Source organism: Onychomys torridus, chromosome 5 (genome assembly GCF_903995425.1).
Source record: "Onychomys torridus chromosome 5, mOncTor1.1, whole genome shotgun sequence".
Taxonomy (NCBI): Eukaryota; Metazoa; Chordata; class Mammalia; order Rodentia; family Cricetidae; genus Onychomys; species Onychomys torridus.
The window spans coordinates 26524389-26544620 of record NC_050447.1 but is presented as its reverse complement, the minus strand read 5'-3'; the positions used below and the strand labels follow the sequence as shown (position 1 = coordinate 26544620).

At 37.0% G+C, this 20232-nt stretch overlaps 1 protein-coding gene across 1 annotated transcript in view; it reads left to right on the top strand.

Moving 5' to 3' along the window:
• The window catches only part of Cdh8 (cadherin 8), a 370913-nt gene that overhangs the window by 223778 nt on the left and 126903 nt on the right, over positions 1-20232 (top strand). Inside the window, 3 exon segments of the mRNA XM_036187827.1 lie at positions 1776-1963; positions 5792-5878; positions 5880-6046. Of these exon segments, the coding sequence (XP_036043720.1) occupies positions 1776-1963; positions 5792-5878; positions 5880-6046 (442 nt within the window).

The window sequence follows — 20232 nt, the reverse complement described above, 5'->3', positions numbered from 1 at the left end:
CTGAGTTAGAGCATTAGTAACAAAAATAGTATCTCTGTCATGATTTCGGAGCTGGTTGGTGGCCCCAAAGAAAAAGCCTGATACACAGAATGGCAGTGGATAAAGGAATGTTCCATTTGCTTAGCTTTTCAAGGATCCCTGGTATATGATTGGCAGTAAGGTGTAGTTCACTCACTGGGTATTTACATAATAAGCATGCCAGAGTGATATTCTCCAAATTCACAGGGAATACAAACCTTGGGAGAATTGGGCAGCATGTGTTAGATAGAATGATTTTCTTTGCTCACTATGGTAAAACTACTTGCAAAATGGTTTTATTCTTCAGTCCCATAACATTACGGTCCAAGCAGGTTTTACTTCATCATTAAGGAAAGGAACTTAAGAACTTTACTCATTAAATGAACTAGTCTTCAATTCTATTGGATAATACAAACCATGGTTATTCAGGGTTTGAGTTTAAACTGTAGTTAGGTAACGTTCTACAGATTTAACTTTTCCTTTGGGCATGCTGCTCATTGAACAGTTGTTTCCCCTTTGTTGTGATGGCAATAGGACTCAGTCTTCCTGGTGGTCTGAGGTTGGGTTTTCCTGAAACAGGCCCTGAGACAAGGACCTGACTATAAGTAATTTAACTTCGCAAAGGAGCACCAGTGTGGAAGTGAGAAAGGGCAGGTTAGAAAGCCAGCTGTGTGTATGACCCAAACACTTACCACTGTGGACTAGTGTACCTTTATCCTACTGAGAAAAGTTTGAAATGATGGAAACATTTTGAACAAAATTGGCAGTATCTCAAAGTTATCCCTTCAGAGAGGGGTGGAGTCTAGTATTTCATAAACTAACTCCTGTGAGTCTTTGATGACTGCTTCTGTGGGACAAATCAGTGCTGGGGCAGTTCTTCCAGCCTGACACGCAATGGACAAAATGGAATCTGAAAGCAAGATAGAGGCCCGAGGCAAAGATATACAAGAAGGAATAGACATATGTAGGGCAGGTGAGCAGTAATGTGTTAATGGCCAGGGAGAGTGGTCAAGTACCACTAGCTTCCACTATATCAATGAACATGACTGCAAACCACACTTCAACCAAGAAATTGGAATAAAAATAGGACAAAGGCTACTGATTAGACGTGCTTTACTGTCCCCATAGGAGAATGAAAGCACACTGTAATTGTATTTTTGCCTAGGGAGTTTTGCAGGTAGGATTTTAGTCTTTAGAGCAATGAAGAATTTAGTGACAAGAGGAGAATTTCATGTATCTGGACAGCTTGCTGCAGGCCATGGCGGAAGTTTTGTAATTGGATTTTATCAAAAATAGTCTACAAGTTAGTAAATAGAAAAGTAAGTTCAAAAGTGACTTTCAATGTGTTACACATTGCAGCTCTCTATGTTGAAATTAGCTTAATATTTTATGTGGGGCAACAATGAATATTCTCACAGGCAGGCAATGTAATTATACAGTCACTAGGAAAGGAAATTCACACAGACTCACTAATATTCTGATATGGTCACTACAAGTAAATACTTGGTAAATGTATGGTTGAATAAGTAAGTTTTCTGTCTCTGAAGAATGGTGAAGAGGGTCCTCTCCTTCCTAGCAATACTTGTTTCTCACTTGTTTAAATGACTGTGTATTCCATAGAATAGATATACTGCTGTCTTGGTAGCCTCTCTAGGCATATCAAGAAGGGAAGAAATGTCCAATCAATTGTGCTGTACAAATCAATCAGTGAGTGGATAGTGTTTATGTACTACCCAGTGTTTCTCCTTTTTGTAAAGGTTTGTATCACTTCTCAGTACCGGAGGATGTGGTTCTCGGCACTACAATAGGAAGAGTTAAAGCTAATGATCAGGATATTGGTGAAAATGCACAGTCATCCTATGATATCATTGATGGAGATGGAACAGCACTGTTTGAAATCACATCTGATGCCCAGGCACAGGATGGTGTTATACGACTGAGAAAGGTAAGCTGGGGAGTATTTTCTTCAATTTTTAAATATCTCCTAGAAACTTGGCTTGAAATCTCTGAGAGCTGAGTAGACAGGCATAACCCAGATCTGGTAGGTACTTAGATTTAACATTGAAGGTGAGATGAGAAAGTGCATAACAGCACTGTTGAGCATCACCAGTCTCTTGGGACCACATCACATTTTAGATGTCCCTCTGGTAAACAGTTACCAGGATGTAGCTAGCCTCCTATTACTTTTCTCCACATTTATGATTCAGTGAGTTTTCTCTAAGGCAAAGAAGTCACTCAGTCTTTATACAGGGCAATGAAGCCAAGTAACCTTCAACCAGTTGAGAGCAAAATGGATGGACAGTTATTACTGGATGGTGAAACTACTCCAGGATACAATTACCTACAGTTTTAATGGATTCTCGGTGGGACCACATCTCAATTGTGCCCAGAAGCAACTAGTTCAATAGTTTCTAGGATATCCTGATGTAACTCTCCTATTTCTGCTCCCATATCTTGAAATGTCCCTCCCAAATGTGTTGATGCTTCCTTAAGTCCTTATTGAAAACTGCTTACAAATGAACTCAGAGACAAGCATGATGCTCAGAATCAGCTGGAGCTCTAAGGCTCAGGAAGGAGACAAACTCTCCTACCATGGTTATTTTAAACCATATGTCAAAAGTCTAAGCTTTATTCAAAATAAATATCATGGTTTCTTTGTTCTAGAGGTGAGGCCATTAGAACTAGAAGATAAATTTCTGAAAATAAAATCAAGAAATAAAGAGTGAAACATTTTGGCCAGTGAACTGTGTTTTATTCTTGTTTCATTTTGTTTTGGTGTGAGATGTGAAGGATTCTGTACGTTTTCAATTTGTTCTTCATCATGAACTCTTCCGTCATAAAAAACATGCAACAATGAGCTCATGTTTGTATTGCTACAAATTTTTACTTGTGTAAAGAGAGGTCCATGGTTATGGATGACATGTTACTTTCTTCAATATTTTTCTTTGCACCTTTGTTGCACATGATATTTTAAACAGTTTTTCTAATTTATGAATACGAAAATACATGATGGGGCACACTATTGGAATATTAATTTTTTTCTCTGCTGTCCTTAAGCATTAATGTGCACAACATTAAGCCTACTATGCAATTCTCTTTTTTTTTCTGGCTTTGTTTTTTATTATTGTAAAATTTTCTATTCATTTTACATACCAACCACAGATACCCTTCTCCTCCCTCCTGCTACCCCCTAGTTTGCAATTCTATCACATGACATGAAGATAATGTTTTACTTCGGATATAGTTCAGTGGCAGTGTGCTTCTCTATCATGAGTAAGATCATTGTATTCTGTCTCTGGGACCTCAAAAATATATGTGAAATGGATGGTTGTGCTCTTAAATTCCTCATTGAAGAGAATCATTAACAGAAACATGGAATTTTCTGGATATATTTTTGTTTAAAAATTATTACAATCAATGTTGGGGATAAATGGCTATATTTATTTAATTTGTCAGTGAACAACACTATTCTTATGCTGAGATACAAGTTCAGAGCTTTGAACTAACAATTGAAAAATATTTAAAAGCTTGTATTTCTAGAAGAGTGCTGTGTAATTATGTTTAAGTCAATTATTGAATAACCCAGAACCACATTTTCCTTGCCTAAAAAAGTCCTAATTCCATTTTTATTATTTTTATGAATTGCTATCCTTTGTTCCTGTAAGGTGCTTTCATAAACTGAAACAATGAGCCATTCATTGTGATTCTGTCCACTAATATTTATAAACTTGGAGGCATATGCTATGTACTTGTGACATGAAAACCACAAGTTGATTTTAGAGAAAAGTGTATGAGGGGTCAAATTTCTACAGGCTAATGTGCCACTGTTTTTGTTTTTGTTTTGTTTTGTTTTGTTTTGTTTTGTTTTTAAACTGATAAAGTCCTAAGGACATGAGAGTGTTTTTGGACACTTTATAGTTAAGCTAGGCTGAAAATTACAATCAGAAAGGGGAAAAAAGCAGAATCATCTTGGAGAACTGCCTGGTTTTGATTTTTAGTGAAGCAAAAAAAAAAAAAAAATGGAGTGAGGTACAGGGAACCTATTTACCTATTTAGGCAGACTGTTCCCTAGACATCTTCTGTGAAAAAGTGTAGAAACTATGTGGGGAATGCCTAGAGAGTTATCTGAGACTGGTGGCTGTGAAAGGATGAAGTGAAGAGAAAGGAAAGATGTTGATCTGAGGGTCTAAAACTACAAAACTGGACAATATTTAGTGGTATTTTGTGCAGTGTGAGGCCACAACATTTCTAGAAGAAGAGAGTCTTAATATCCACCCAAACTGATAAGATGGTGTGGTGATGGGTATGTCAATTGACTTGATCAAGTCCTCTATTTGTGTATTAGTGTATTATTGTACCTTAAAACATACACAATTACTACTTATCAATTAATAACACTATTAACACAGAGCACATTTTAAACAGATTTTGTAAAGTGCATGGAATAGAAAGATAGTGTGGGTGATTTTCAGATTTTGAATATTCTCATACCATCCTAAATCATCTCTTCCAAACTATACACAGACACAATTGTTATTTCAGAGTCAACAGAGAAGTGTATTTGCACTGTTTACCCAAAAATATCAGGGAGGATAACTAAGTCCATTCACATCTGAATTCAAATATGAAAATCAACTTGGATGTTTGAAATAAGAATATATATTTAATCTTGCACAAGTGCTCTGTAAGACTTCACTGATGATAGTTTTTGTTCCAGTTTTCTATTTTCTAAAAATTTGCATTGCAGATTTAAAGTTCTGTTTCTTCCATGAAATTGCAATACATATATAAACTATCTTCTTGAATCTTGTCAGACTTACCTTCTTAAAATATGGAGTATTATAAGTTGCCAAGAATTTGCCTAGATGGGTTCTAATGTATATAAGGGAATGTATCCTCTTACATCACCTTACATCACTCAGTTTACACCCATCATTGACAAAGTCTTTTGGACTGTTAAAGAATGATGACTCTTTCAGAAACATCATCAATGACAGAGCAATGATGTCATTTCAGTTTTGAAGTAGGAAGTGTGAGGCAAAACCAAACCTAGTTGTGTCAGTTTATCTGGCTTCACACTTTGTTTTTCTAAATATGAACCAAAACAGCTCTGTTTATGAAATCATATCCCTTTATATGTTTACCTGATCCATAGCACAGTACTTTTCACAGAGTCCTAACAATGTCCCCAAAAAGAGATAAGCTCCATTTCGGCCACATAATCAGTAAAAGTAGAAATGTTTTGGAAATGATATGAAATACTCTTTGTTAGGATTAGTGCTAAATCATGCTTTGTAATGTCTCCTTAGACTAAACAATGATCATTTTTAGTCTTTCCATTTCACACACTGTTGAAGAAATGATAAAATATTGTTCCCCGATAGAGATTGTATTCAATACTGCCTTATCTGCCACCAGCAGAAACCCGGTTAACCAGATGGTTAGAATGCTGGTCATGTCATCGATAGTAAAATTTTATTATGACTGTGAAGTGAAAATTTGATGTTACAATTCATGACTGTGAATATTCTGTGAATTCTAAGTGAAATGAGCAAAACAAAACAGAACAATAGATTAGGCTTGCTGAGCTTGTATAATAAACAAGTATCAATAAATGCCTGCAAAATTTACAGGTTGAAACTTGGGGAATGGATCCCATTAAGAGTCACAAACTGGTTTAAATGAGAATAACTTCCACCCATCCACAGTATACTCATTTGTTCTTGCTGCTGTGGTTTAGAGAGAAGCATTCATCTTTGTCATTTTTTAACAGCCTCTGGACTTCGAGACCAAAAAATCCTATACACTGAAGGTGGAGGCAGCCAATATCCACATCGACCCACGTTTCAGTGGCAGGGGACCCTTTTAAGGATACAGCAACAGTCAAAATTGTTGTGGAGGATGCTGATGAGCCCCCAGTCTTCTCTTCACCAACTTACCTCCTTGAAGTTCATGAAAATGCTGCTTTGAACTCTGTGATTGGCCAAGTGACAGCACGTGACCCTGATATCACTTCTAGTCCTATCAGGTATTTCTCTTGTGGTATTTGTGTAGTATTTGCTGCCTTGTAGGACAAGAGAAAGAGCCTTTGGAACTGTTCTGTGATGAAGGGCTTTCCATCTCTTTATTCTCTCTCCATGTGTGGATGGTGTGTACTTTCATATATATATATATATATATATATATATATATATATATATATATATATATATATATATATATGTCTACTCAGAGCTACAGACAATGCCTAGAAACAGAAATTTCAAAATAAACCAAGTGATTCCTGGTCTTGAGAAAGCTAGATGGAGATGCAAAATTGCAAGGATTTTATAGCACTTGGGGATGGATCTTTTTCATTTTATGCTTTATTATTTTTTAGTATTGCATGAGCATTGCCAGTTGTATTTTGTCTCTTCTGACAGATATAGTGAATTATATATTAGAATTCAGAGGTATGAGACCTCCATGTCAACGCATTTAGAAGTCCCTATCTTGTTTCTGAATGTGGGTTTGCAATTACCTTCTTCTCAGTTTGTGAGCATTTCTGATAAGTCAGCATCTGGACTGGTTTCTTTTACTGACAAAAAAAAATATTTCTGTGTCATTTAAAAATACCTCATGTTCAGAATTTTCTTGCATAGATATTTTTCCAAATGATGAAAACATAATCATTTCTTCAAATTATTTTTTTTGCTTTAAAGTGAGGCTCAATTCTGTTCTTTTATATTGATTTGTAGACATCTTTTCTTTCTTAGAAGTCAACAAATAACAGTGTAGATACTCAAGCTGAAATTACTCTGAGCATCTATTATCTTGTGTGCAGGTTGCCAAGGTTGAAGTGTTGGCTAATAATGTGTTTGAGAGTGGATGTCAAGTATTTTCATGAATGTGTGTGTGTGTGTGTGTGTGTGTGTGAGAGAGAGAGAGAGAGAGAGAGAGACAGAGAGACAGAGAGACAGAGAGACAGAGACAGAGAGACAGAGAGACAGAGAGATGTAGAGAGAGGGAGAGAGAGGGGGACAGTTGGAGAGATAGAGTTTGTGTGAGAGTGAATGAGTATGTATCACAGGATGTATGTGGGTGTGTATGTGAGAGGGAGGGTATGAAAATACTAAACATTTTCAATTTCCAAGCTACAAATATTTAGGGTTGGCATCTTTGCAATGACTTTTTCAGAAAAATCTCTAGAAAAGTATATTTTCTGGAGCTTTTAATTATTTATACTTTAAAATTTATAATACTATTTTATTTTTAGATTGTAGTTTAATAGTTGCTTCCCCATGTGTTTTTACCATTATATGCTTATGTAGTAGACTTTCTATGTGTTTCAACTATTGTACACCTGAAAAAAATATAATGCCTCTATGCTTTTGAAGAAACAAAAGGAGTTAGAACATGAGCAAGAGGGGTAGAAACAATGTAAATAAAGAACTTGCACATAAAAGTTGTAAAAAGCCAAAATTAACAATTACTTAGTATATTATTTTTCATTAATGTCTATTTACAAACTTAAACTATGTTAGGTTCTCATTACTTGAGGGTGATAAAGATGGGAGATAGAGGTGAAATTCTTCAGGACAGTAAATGCCTCACATAACTGAAGATTGGGACAAAATGGGAATTATTTTTACACTAATCAAAGCTCTTAATAAAATACAATTTATTTTTAAAATTGGGACAGTGAAAGGACACTCCCATGAAGATAATATAACGAAAGTTTTCTGGAGAAGAGAAAACCACTAAGAAGATAGCCCTCCATGTGAGGATTTGACTAATGGCCTGGTGGCCATTCTCATCTCAGAATACAAATAATAAACTATAGACATGCAGAATATCCTTCATCTGCTTGAATGTATTATATCTATGAGAAGGTCAAGTGTGAAATGTAAGGGTCGGAAGAATCCAGAAACAAATAAATTTCCATATGCATCCAATAAAATAGTTGTGCAGTGGCTTGATGGTGGGATTTAACATGCACGAGCACAGTTGTGTTTGTTGCATGAATAGGTAAACTTATTTGCATGCCTCTTTCATGTTCTCTGTCAGAAAGCATCCTTACTTTTCTCACAACCCCAAGCATGAGACAGAATGTGACAGTACTAAACCAGATGGGTGCAACTGAAGTCCAATTATGAGAATAATCTCAAACCTTGGTTTGATGACATTTCTACTGTTATAAGCAAACAACGTGTAAGTTATCAGGAATATATTAAATCATGATTTCCTAAAAAATAAGGAATATACATACACATTAGCATCACACACACATACACACACAAATACATATGTATGTATCCATCATGTATTATATGTAATATATAATTAGGGATATACACATTATCGTCATCACACACACACACACACACACACACACACACACACACACACACACATATATATATATATATATATATATATATATATATATATATATTCCAAATTCAGTTTTCATCACACCAGTGACAATGCTATTAATATAGAATGGCATGTTCTTGACCAGGGATGAGGTTTGAGGAGCTTTGTAACTCAAGACGAAAGAAACAATTGAACCACAGAACTAGGCATAAACAAGAGTCACTACCCCTCATGTGCTTCTGTACATTTTATAATCTCTCCTTTATACTTGAGTAAAACCAGTTTGATTGAAGTAATTTCAGTTCGCAGGGAGTCAAGCTGCAATTTTCACTGTAACGATTATATACGTATCTATTATTGTCACTATTTAGAAAGGTGTGTGTGTGTGTGTGTGTGTGTGTGTGTAGGAAGCTGGAGATCCTTCAGCAGCAACCACCTAGCTTCAAAACAGGCCATTTTTCAGTCCAGCTAAAGGGGGGAACTGGGAAGAGATGGACAGATCAAGTGTGCTTTGGTGACATAGACGTATCAGTGCTTCTGATATATGCCAGGCAAGTGCAAATTCTTCCATGTCTCTAGTCCCATACAAAAAAGACACAGGTACTGTTTCAAAGTATGTGTGGGAGACTTTGATATGTCAGGGAGAATGTGGGCTCCACAAAGTCCTGGCAGGTGGATTGTCCCCAGGAGATGACACTTTAAGGAAGAACCACTGCTTTATTCCCTTCAGTATCATCTCTCCATTTCTGCCACCCTCCTCTGCCGGCTGGCTTACAGAAAGTAGCTTCCCCATGTCCATATGCAAATGGCTAATTTGACTAGAAAACTAAATTTCCCAACTAACCAGGTCAGTGCATAGGTCATTATGAAGCTAGCAGATGGGCTTAGAACAACTTTTCCTTTTAAAATAGATCTAGAGGTTGTGACATCTCAGAGACTCTCTGGGCAATGGATAGCTACACATCATTTTCTCTTTAGAACTACTGTATTTCATATGCTGACAAGAGTGTATCTGTCTTTCAGGATAATATTTGCTTTGCCATCTTGCAAAAAATAGTCATTGTGGCATCTGCTATGTTAAAACATGCAGTCATTTGCTGGCTCATCGACTTCCTCTGTGATTTCATTTTTGAATACAGATCCTAGATAGGAAGATTCTGCATTTTGAAATACTTATACCTACATCTAGATATATGTTCATATCTGTATGTCTGAATATTCCAGTCCAGAGGAAAATGAACAGTGATACACATTAAAGCCCATGATCACACTGTCTCCCTCCGAGGGACATTAATTAACGGTTTGCTTTTTTCTTCTCTACTATATATGTGTTGCTCAGTAATGCAGACTAATTTCTGACAATTTATTTAAAGATGGTGTTTTTCAACTCAAGCAGATTAAGTCAAAAATCATATTACTGTTGTTTTGCAGCATAGCTGTCAGCCTTTCAGTTCTCTGAGACTCACTTTCTTCACTGTCTAAGATGCTATATTCCTCATAAGGCATTGAGCAAATGAAGTCACTTTATTAGATGTTTCAACTATTAGCATTACTATCTAATTAGGGGTAAGCCATGACATATTTTAATTTTTCAGAGATGAATTTATTTTACATGATTGTGATTTTGCCTGTGTATATCTTTGTGCACCATGTGTATGCATGGTGTGCAATGAAATCCGTCAAGGACAGTGGAACGCTTAGAGAAGGAATTACAAATGCTTGTGAGCAATGATGTGGGAACCAGGAACTAAACTAAGGTCCTCTGCAAGAGCAACTTTAAACCACTGAGCCAACACTTCAGGCCTCTCATTTTAAAAATTAAATGGAAATTAAATATCTAGTAGCTAGTTGAGAAGAGAATTAAAATAAACATGGCTATATCCATGTAGAATGATATGGTAGTTTGGGGCTTATTCTATTATTTTGTTGTTTGTTTGGGTTAAGATGTATTTCAAAGAATATAAATAATGTCATTTATTTTAATTTTAATCAAGCTTATGATTACAATATTATCACCAATGTGATCAATATATCTTAAGGCCTGTGTTAATATGCTGCTTTCTTGTGATAACACCTTGAGATAGTATGTCTAATCAGTATCTTCATTTAATACAAGAAGGTGGTGAGGACAGGACAGTGAGCTTCCCAAGTATCACACAAACAGATGGATGATTCTCATTGTAAACTTGAATGCATTTAGAATCTCCATGGGAACCTATCACTAAGTGTGTCTAGGAGGGGGGTTTCCAGAAAGGTTTAATTGAAGTGAGAAGAAACCCTCCTGCCCACCCTACCTTCCATGAGCAGTGTCTTGCCAGGGTCTGGAATCCTGAACTCAATCAAATGAGGGAAATTAACTGAGCATCAGCTCTTTCCGCTCTCTGCTTCTTTACTGGAGGTGGAGGGGGACCAGTGGCCCTCGCTGCAGCCTTTCATTCCCTAGCATGATGGGCTGCACCACAGAATGGGAGCCATGGGAACTTCCTCTTCATTAAGCTGCCTTTGTCAAGCATTTTGTCACAGCACTAAGAAAAATGACTTGGAAAATCAGCTTTCTAATCCAGTAGCAAAATACCTGTGATCAACTAACTTAATAGAAGGATGGGGTGGAAGCTCACAGTCTCAGAAGTTCAGATTCCTGGTCTATGGCAATGCTGCTTTGATCCTGTGACAATTTCATGTACCAAAGTTGGGGTCATGTTGCTGAAGAAGCTGCTCACAATATGACAGCTATGAAGTAAAAGAGAGAAAGTGCATGAGAGAGAGAGAGAGAGAGAGAGAGAGAGAGAGAGAGAGAGAGAGAGAGAGAGAGAGAGAGAGAGAGAGAGAAAGGGAGAGAGAGAGAGATTGAGATTTGAGGAGACAATGGCCTCAATATCCTCTAGAAAAGCACACCCATGCAATTTAACTCCCTTGTACAAGGTTCACCTCATAAAAATTTTATTCCTTCTTCCTGGTAGTGCCTGCCTTAGCCAGACTGAGAAGTGTTCCCTGGAGACACACTAGACTAAATCCTTGCACTGGGCTGTTTGGCACTCAACTGTCCCTTCTCCACTTGTATGGCACAGCTCCTTTCTTTATCTGTGATCACTGCACTGAAAGTTTAATTCATTCTTCATTTTCTATTTTTTGTTTCACCAAAACCAGTGTGACTACAACGGAAGCAGAAAAAAATAGCTCTGGTGTTAAGCTGAGTCTGTGTGGGATGTCCCCACTCATCGGTTTTGATACTTCCTACAGTGTTTTACTATTGACTGTGAGCTATGGTGTGAACTGGGAGACGAATAGGGGAATCCATCTGATGCTTATTTGATGAATCTAATCTTATTTCAAAGTACTGAGGAATGGAAAGATTTGAGTTTTGCAGAAAGAAAGCTGAAATTCAGAAAAAAAATGACGTGCATGTACACAAGAGTGTATCAGATTTTTACGGGTGCAGGACCTAAACCTGAGGTTCCTACCACTAACCACTACCACTAACCACTAAGTCCATGAGTGGCCCACTGGATTCTTGAATGTGAATCGAATGATACCAACTAATGTTTGCTAAAAATGCCATATTTTGTGACAAACTCACAAAACTGATGTGAAACATAGAGAATTATTTACATGTAAGATGAAAAATACCTAGCATACAGTGAATTTTGAAAATAAGCAGACACTTGTATATGAAGTTCTGTAGCCCATTCCCCTACAATAAATTTATTTCAGATCTATATTGGGACTCACTGTGGCTTTGAAGTGAATGCAGGTTGTTTTTAAAGCAGTAGCTTTCTGCTGTTTTCAGAATATTCACTTTGAATACAATTGCACAGGCTGCTTATATTAGAAGTCAGACCAATGACCACTTAGTAAGAGAATAGGTGACTGACACCGGCTCACAGTGGCCACATAGTCTGTTGTCCTAATCCCTCTCCTGAACATAAGTGCCCACTCAACACAAGAGCAGCGCTTCGCTGTTTTCCTCCCAGTATGATGGCATTTTTGTACCTCTTTTTGGTTGTCAGGCTCACCGTTAATGGGCTCTTTTCATGCAAACACTTCTCACCACGAGCATCACCAGTGATGCTGAAAGAGAAGCATTTCTGACTATACAGGACATTGAATTAATTTGGAATAATACTCTACATTGGCTGATTTCCATGTCAGTCTTGTAATAATACACCTTAGTGTGTGTGTGTGTGTGTGTGTGTGTGTGTGTGTGTGTGTGTGTGTGTGTATGTAGGGGGGATATAGTCATCACATTGTCAAGAGCTCAGCCCAGTGCTGTAACCTGTGAGCACAGGCTTGCGCAACTAAAATCATGCTTGTTCATCAGCATCTCCCCAATTCCACTCTCCCATGACTGTTATTACCTTTCTAAATGAGTTTAGTTATTTTAGATATTGGATATTGTATGTAAGTGAACCATGCACTCTTTTCCTTTTGTTATAACCTCATTTCTTTTACTGCACTGTCTCCAAAGGCCATATATATATATATATATTGCATATTTTGGTATCTACGTTTTTCAGGCTGAATAATATTCCATTGTATTCTATATAATTCATATATACATACATGATTCCTCTCCTGAAACTTATGAATAATGTCTCAGAGAACTTGGGAATGCTTATATGTCTTTGAGATGCTTACCTCACTTCTTTCTGGTAAATACTCAGAAGTGGGACCATGAGATCATATTGCAGTTTGATTTTTAATGTTTTGTGGAGATTCCATAGATGCTGCACATTTTTTTAATTCCTACCTGGAATATACAATGGTATAGTGACAATAATCTAATGTGTTTTAATAACTAAAACTTGATTTATGTGCCGTCTATACTCATTTCTCCAAACAGAAGTTTTATTGTTTCCCAAATTAAAGTACAAACTCTCTCAATACCATTCCAAAATCTTTCTATTCCTAACTAAACTGGTTGTAACCAATTCAGCACATGAAATTATATATGCACATTAATTCATTCATTTACATTTACAATTATATCCAGTCATCCATTCACATTTCAGTTTGTTCTCCTTGTTATAGTGATTAAGCTCACAGTTTCCAGAAAGTTTTTTCTTATAAAGATACATCCCATGCCTTGTATTTGTGTTCTATTATAAGATGTATGACTGAGTAACCACAGGACAACCAATCCCTCCATAGTTAGCTTAGCTATCCTTTAATATAAGCTATGTTGCTATGATAAATAAAGTCAGATGATAGAGCCTTGGAGTCAACTATAAAGAACAGTTTCCTTAAGAAATCAGAGTACATGCAACCACAGGTACTTAATGTGGTTAATATAAAATTATGTCATCTTTCAGAGAACCTTTTACTAATTTTGAGAGTGGACTTTGTTTATTTTTTTTATGTTCTCTTTTCCTCCCTCTCTCTTTCAAAAAGATACTTTTCCCCTTAGAGAAATAATAAATAAACAGGGACTAGCAGAATGCAGACAATATTATTTATTAAAGCAGCCAGAACAACCAGTGAAGCAATTAGAGGCAGAAGTCGAAAACTTGTAGATGGAATTTTTGATTCTCAAAGTGCATGCAAAAAAATGCTAAAATGGTTTCTTTAGGCATAATAACAAAAGCGAGAATGAAATTAAGCAGTGAGAAAGAAACCGTTGGAGTTCAGTGAAATATAATAACTGATTCATAACTAAGGGGTTTATTTCATTATGTATGGCTCGAAATGGCATCTTCACTTGCAGTCAGCTCAAAATTGTATTCTCCTGTAAATTTTCCAGAGAGAAATGGCAGACCAGTGTTGAACAAAGCATTTTTTAATACTATAAAAGTGCACTTGCTTCTGCTAAATTTGAAAAATCTAACCACATTACCTTTCTCCAAGGACAACCATTCCCTAAGGTATTCTAAGTAACACAGAAACTGTTGGCAGATCAGTTTGAACTCAACTTTCTTTGCTCTTGGATCCCCCATTAAGTTCATTTGATAAGGAGTCAAGTGTTTTCTAAAAATGAGGAGAGATGAAGTGTGGGCCACCTTTGATCTCTGTAGAGCATCCAGAATACCCAAAGTTCCATGCTGACGTAAGGACACTTGAGTTCACGAGCTCCTCTGTGCTGTAGTTCACAATCCACCCATGATTAAAAATATACCAATGCTTGGTTACAGCAAACTATCTGTCTTCTTTTAACTTGATGATATCATCCCTGATTTTATAGTTAATAAACCCATTAAAAGTAGAAGAACTAGTGATGGAAATAAAATCTTTGTGTTGACAGCACATGAACTAGCATGAAGTCACTCTTATTTTATCTAATTGCTACAATGGCAGAGTGTATGGATGGTGAAGCCAGAGACATCTACTCTAAAGAAGTTTACTGACTTCCTCCCTAAGAACACAGAGAGTTGGCATCACACAGTTTCCATTCAATAACCAATGCCATGGCCCTTCAGGATTTTATTCTGCCTCAGAAACACTTTTCAGATAAGATTCTTAGAATATTTCTGGGAAACTCTTGTTACACAGCTTGCTGTGATGGGAAATGGCATTGCCTTGGGTTGTTAATATCCCTGGATTCCACCTGTGTGCCATGGTATGTATACAGAAATGGGAACATCATGTGTGCCAGCACATAGAAGGCAGAGACAGGCAGATTCTGTGATTCAAGTCCACCCTGGTCTACTCAGAGAGCTCCAAGACAGTCAGATCTACACTGGGAGACACTTTATCTTAATAAAACAAAAGAAATGAAAAAGCATTCAAATGTTGGTCATTGATCTTCACCTTCCTTCTTGAGATAGAATTTCTCCTATCCACTGCTAGGTACACCTGACTAAATGCCCACAAGTTTGCAGCGATTCCCCTGCCATCATTGTTCAACTCATAGCAGGAACACTCCTCACCTTTACATGACTTCTGGGTATTGGATTTCAAGTCTTCATGTTTGTGTGACAATTCTTGTATCCACCAAAGTCTCTTCCTCGGGCTGAAGCTGCCCTCCTCCATGTGGCTGTGGTGAAAGACACAATGACCATGGAAATTATGAAAGGAGAATGCTGGCAAACGCTGTGGAAGCACCAGCTTGGAGAGTAGACTTGTTTCCTTCCCAGATTGACACTGAAGCCCTGACCTCCTTCCTGCTTCATGTTACTCCTGACCTCAGGGATGTCTATTCTAAGGGCGTTATGGAACTGATGCTGCTTACCTCCTTTACCAGGTTCTTCTCTCTACATTTTTTATTATTTGATATTTTCACTGGTTCTGGTTGCATTTTTCAATCTAAAAGCATGAACAAAATTTCTCATTGAGTATACTCACTGTAGAACATTCAGTAAACTCTAGCATGCATTCATTAGTAATAGAGTGTGCATTCAGCAAGAAACACTGGGATAGTTTGTAAATCTTTATTCACAAGTGTTCAGCATTTAAGCAGCGGTGAATTCATTCAAAGTTCATTGATGCTTTATCATATTAATCCTGGGAATTAAATATATTCTTATTCCTAGTAACTAATCTGTTACAGGTTTGATTGTCCAGGAAATGAGCCAGGTCTGTTAGATTCAGAGTTTATGAAAAGAAAGAAGCAGAAGCCAAAAATGGAAGAATAAAATATTAAAATAAAAAAAGCAAAAAGACTTCATTTAACCTAGTGGTTCTATTTCAGATAAATACTGTCAAGTACAGGAATTCTTCCTCATGCAAAATTGAAAAGGTCTCTGTAACTGTTGACCTAATAACAGCTAGACTTTGGACAGATCTCTCTGACTCTCAGGAAGACTATAAAGAGTGAGCTATTTGAAGTGGATTTCTGGCCACATCCCCTGTAGTATTTACATCAGCATTATTCCTTTAAGGGGAAATTCTGGACTATATCTCATTCTTAATGAATAAGCACTCTGGGGACTATTTTATTTGTTCATGTTTTGATTGAATAGAATATCAGACCACTGACATCACAATGCATTCACTAGGATAGTGCTCCATTAATGAGATAGATTCCCAGGGTATTAGCATCTTTCTGTAAATTTACAATTCTAGCTCTCTTCTCAGACTGCTACCACATTTAGGAGCACATGTTTTCTTCCTATAAGTACACATATATTTGTTGGATATTCTCAGATGCTAACACCAAAATAACAAATCAAATGGCCTGAATTCTCTCACTGTAGTATTGGGTGGTAAAAGTGACTGGTGACTATCACTAACTATTGATTTCCATGTCTTAATGAAATATTTTAAAATGAGATATCTAGTGTGGTGAGGCTAGAATAAGTTATTAGAGATATAAATAAAAAAGCAAATGCTGACAGAGTTTAAAAATAGACGTTTTACATCTTGTCATTGGAGAAGTATGTGTCCTCTTCTGGAAACAAAACTCAATACTAATGCTTATATTCTGAATGAAACAAAGTTGCTTGAAGAAACTGAGTAGGCAATATTTTACATCATTTTACTCATAAGCCTGAATAAGCCACTTTATCTACATCATGGCAAAGGTATACTGAGGTCTTATCTGATATTGAGATAGTTTGGGGCATCATTTCAACAAAGTATTTTTTGTTAGATTTCTACTTTCCAATTTGAAGCTATGCACTGCCCAACCAATCTTGCTGTTAATGAAGGATAATTGGATTTGACTTAAGGTGTAGAAGTAAAATATAGAATCATCTCAGGAGACCTCACATGTTGTAAGTGAAAAATTTCTGTTTCCCTGTTCTAAAATAGTCTACTAGATCCACTCTGTTAAGGGCATCTGACTGCAACCAAAGGGGATGCCTTGCCCTTGTTTCCCTGCCTTTTAACAAGTCCCTAGGTGTAAATCTGATTTGTGATGATCTACAGATGGTAGCAGCTTTATACTTGTTATATAGTACTTTCATACAAGATAAAATATCCCATGTTGTAGAGAACCTCTTTAAAACATAAGTTCTAAAGGCAGGTGAAACATTCTATCTTCCAGAGAAATTTGTTAAACTCACAAAATAAAAACTTCAGAAATTTCTCGAAGTCCCTAGAAATAACAAGATGCACTATGCTGCCTCACACTTTTTCCTCCCCATGGTTATGTATGCAGTAAGGACTGCTGAAAAAGAACTCACAGGCCAGCTCAGCTGTATAGAAGAGGCAAAGCAGCTATGAGACTCAGAAATTCACTTGGAAACTTGAGTAAACTGTGACAGTGAAGCTGTTCTGGATGTTGGATCATCTGGAGACCTCTCAGAGGGTCTTGGCTGATCAAACCATATTAGCCTAGAAGCAATCCACAGGTTCTCGTCTTCCGTGGAACCAAAAACAGAACCTCTTTTCCAAAGCAGTGTATCCTTAGCCACAAATTTTGAAGTCAAGATAATATGGCTTGTGGCTTACTGGTACCTTACATCTTCCTTGTCATGGTGGTAGCTGGCAATGTCTCTCTTCCCCAGCCTTCCACCTCCCAGAATTCTCTTCTCTCTTGTCCCACCTATACTTCCTGCCTGGCTACTGGCCAATCAGCATTTTATTTATAGAAAGCGATATCCATAGTTATGAATCTATAATCCTTCTCTGACCAGGAGAGATTTTAAACTGCTAAACTGTGTGGCCAAGGCTACTGACTCTGAGCACCTAAGCTTTTCAACATGTCAGGGGTACCCCAGGAAAGCCATTCTTACACTGCTATCTCTGGGATCCATTGGGGAAGCATGTAGCTGTCCCATAAACCTTTTTTTCTGCGTGAGTAAAAGCCAAATCCACCATGCATTGTGCTGCATGGCTTGGAGATACCTCTATGTACCACAGCAGGAATCTGCCACACTGCACTCAAACCAATAAACTGTGAACCCACCATGCTGTAGCTCAAGTCTGCATGCCAGGGTGTCTCTGGATCTAGGAGTCTCTATATCTCGGCCTGCATGAGACATGAAGTAGAAAGCTGTTCTTAGCTCAATTTTAGAATTTCTTTTTAAGTTCTCTCACATTTTAGGTGGAAAGTCAAGCCAACACTTTGGGCAGCCAAATGTAGCCAGAAGGTTTTCCAATCTCACCCAGCTCCAAGGTCCCACAGACAATTATAAAATAACCATTCAGAGGCTTAATATTAATTACCAATTGTATGGCCTATGTTAGGCTTTTTGGTAGCTAACTCTTATAACTTGACCCATTTCTATTAATCTATGTATAACCACGTGTTCCATGGCATTACCTGTGTCCCATTGCATGTTGCTCCTTGGGTGGCATGCTGGAGGCTTCCCCACTCTGCCTTTCTCTTCCTGTCTCTCTCCTTGGATTTCCTACCTGCCTCTAAGTGGCTTTACTGTAGGCCAAAACAGCTTTATTTATTAGCTAATGGTAACAACACATATTCATAGCATACAGAAAGACATCCCACAGCACTATACCTCCTGTTTAGCTATTGGCCATTAAACTTTTCATTACACTAATCACAGCAATACACCTTCAGACAGTGTACAAATCCTACAATAAAATTGTCCTGTTTTAAAGTCTTCAGACACACAGAACATTTGTCTATGCTGAATTTTTCCACTGAGCTATCTTTAGATAGGAATAGATTTTTGTCGAATTTTATTCTTCTTGGGTCTTTCCTCATTTCACTGTTAGCTCCAAGAAAAGTATATACTTATATTGGCTTCCCACATGTAGGCTAAGTTACACACAAGAAAAATCATAACTACATAATGCCATGTCTTATGTACAGTAGGGAACTGCTTATTAAAAGAACTAGTACCTTCCAAACCTAATCTGATACGTAATTTTGTTCTAATCACTTTGACAAATGTCCCTCAAGAGATAGATCATCAAACCATTGTATTTTTGGCAGATGAGTCATTTTGGAAGCAAGGTATAGTGGGAAATTTTAGGGCACTGTGAGCTTGCTTTAAAGCAGTGGTTCTCAACTTTTCTAATACTGTGACCCTTTAAAACAGTTCTTTATGTTGTGGTGACTCCCAACCATAAAATTATTTTGCTGTTACTTCATAACTGCAAATTTTTCTACTATTATAAATTGTAATGTAAATATCTAATATGAAACTCCAAAATGGCCATGACCCACAAGTTGAGAACCACTACTTTAGAGTATTACTTTTTGTCTTTTAATACTGAATAAACTTGTACATGATATAATTTGTAGTTATTTTAACAATGTGTATGGGGAATGAGTTGTGATAATACACATACACACATGCATGTGAGCACACCACACACACACACAAACATACACGACTTACATACACCCCATAAACAACGAGAAAGAGAAAAAGGACAAGGAAACTGAACTACATTTGGAAACCAAATTATCTATATTTGACCCTAAGTAAAATAAAAGCTTAAAAACACACAGCTTGAGTTTTCTTTCTCCTTCCTCTGATAATAAAGGGAGGAAAGTCATGGCATTGTGTTTTTCTTCATATGGAGCTCAGATACCAGAATCTTTCCAATGCCTTTGTTGATGTTTAATACAAAGATAGCTGCCCAAGTATCTTACACACACAAAAAAAATATCTTTCCAAGATACTTTGGATTGCAGTCTAAGAAACTACAATGCATCACCAGGTGTAGGAGGCATGTTAACATTTGCACATAGGGAGGTGTTTCTTTGATGAGGTCACTTTAGAGCAGACATAACTGTACTTAGCAGAGAGGCTAGAAACTAAGGAGTTAAGCCTCTAAAAAACTCATCTACTGTTTCACCAATATCACCATTAGAAGAATGTAGGTTATACCATGCTGTCTGTTAACTGGATCATTATAATAATTAGTAAAGCTCTGGAGTATGTTCCTCATTCAACTGGCAGTTTGACTAAGTGACCTTCAAGTCACAGGGACTAGCAAGAGACCCTGATAAATCCTGAAAGTGATCATAATCACCAAATGGTTACATTCTGATATTTTTAACTGCAGAGA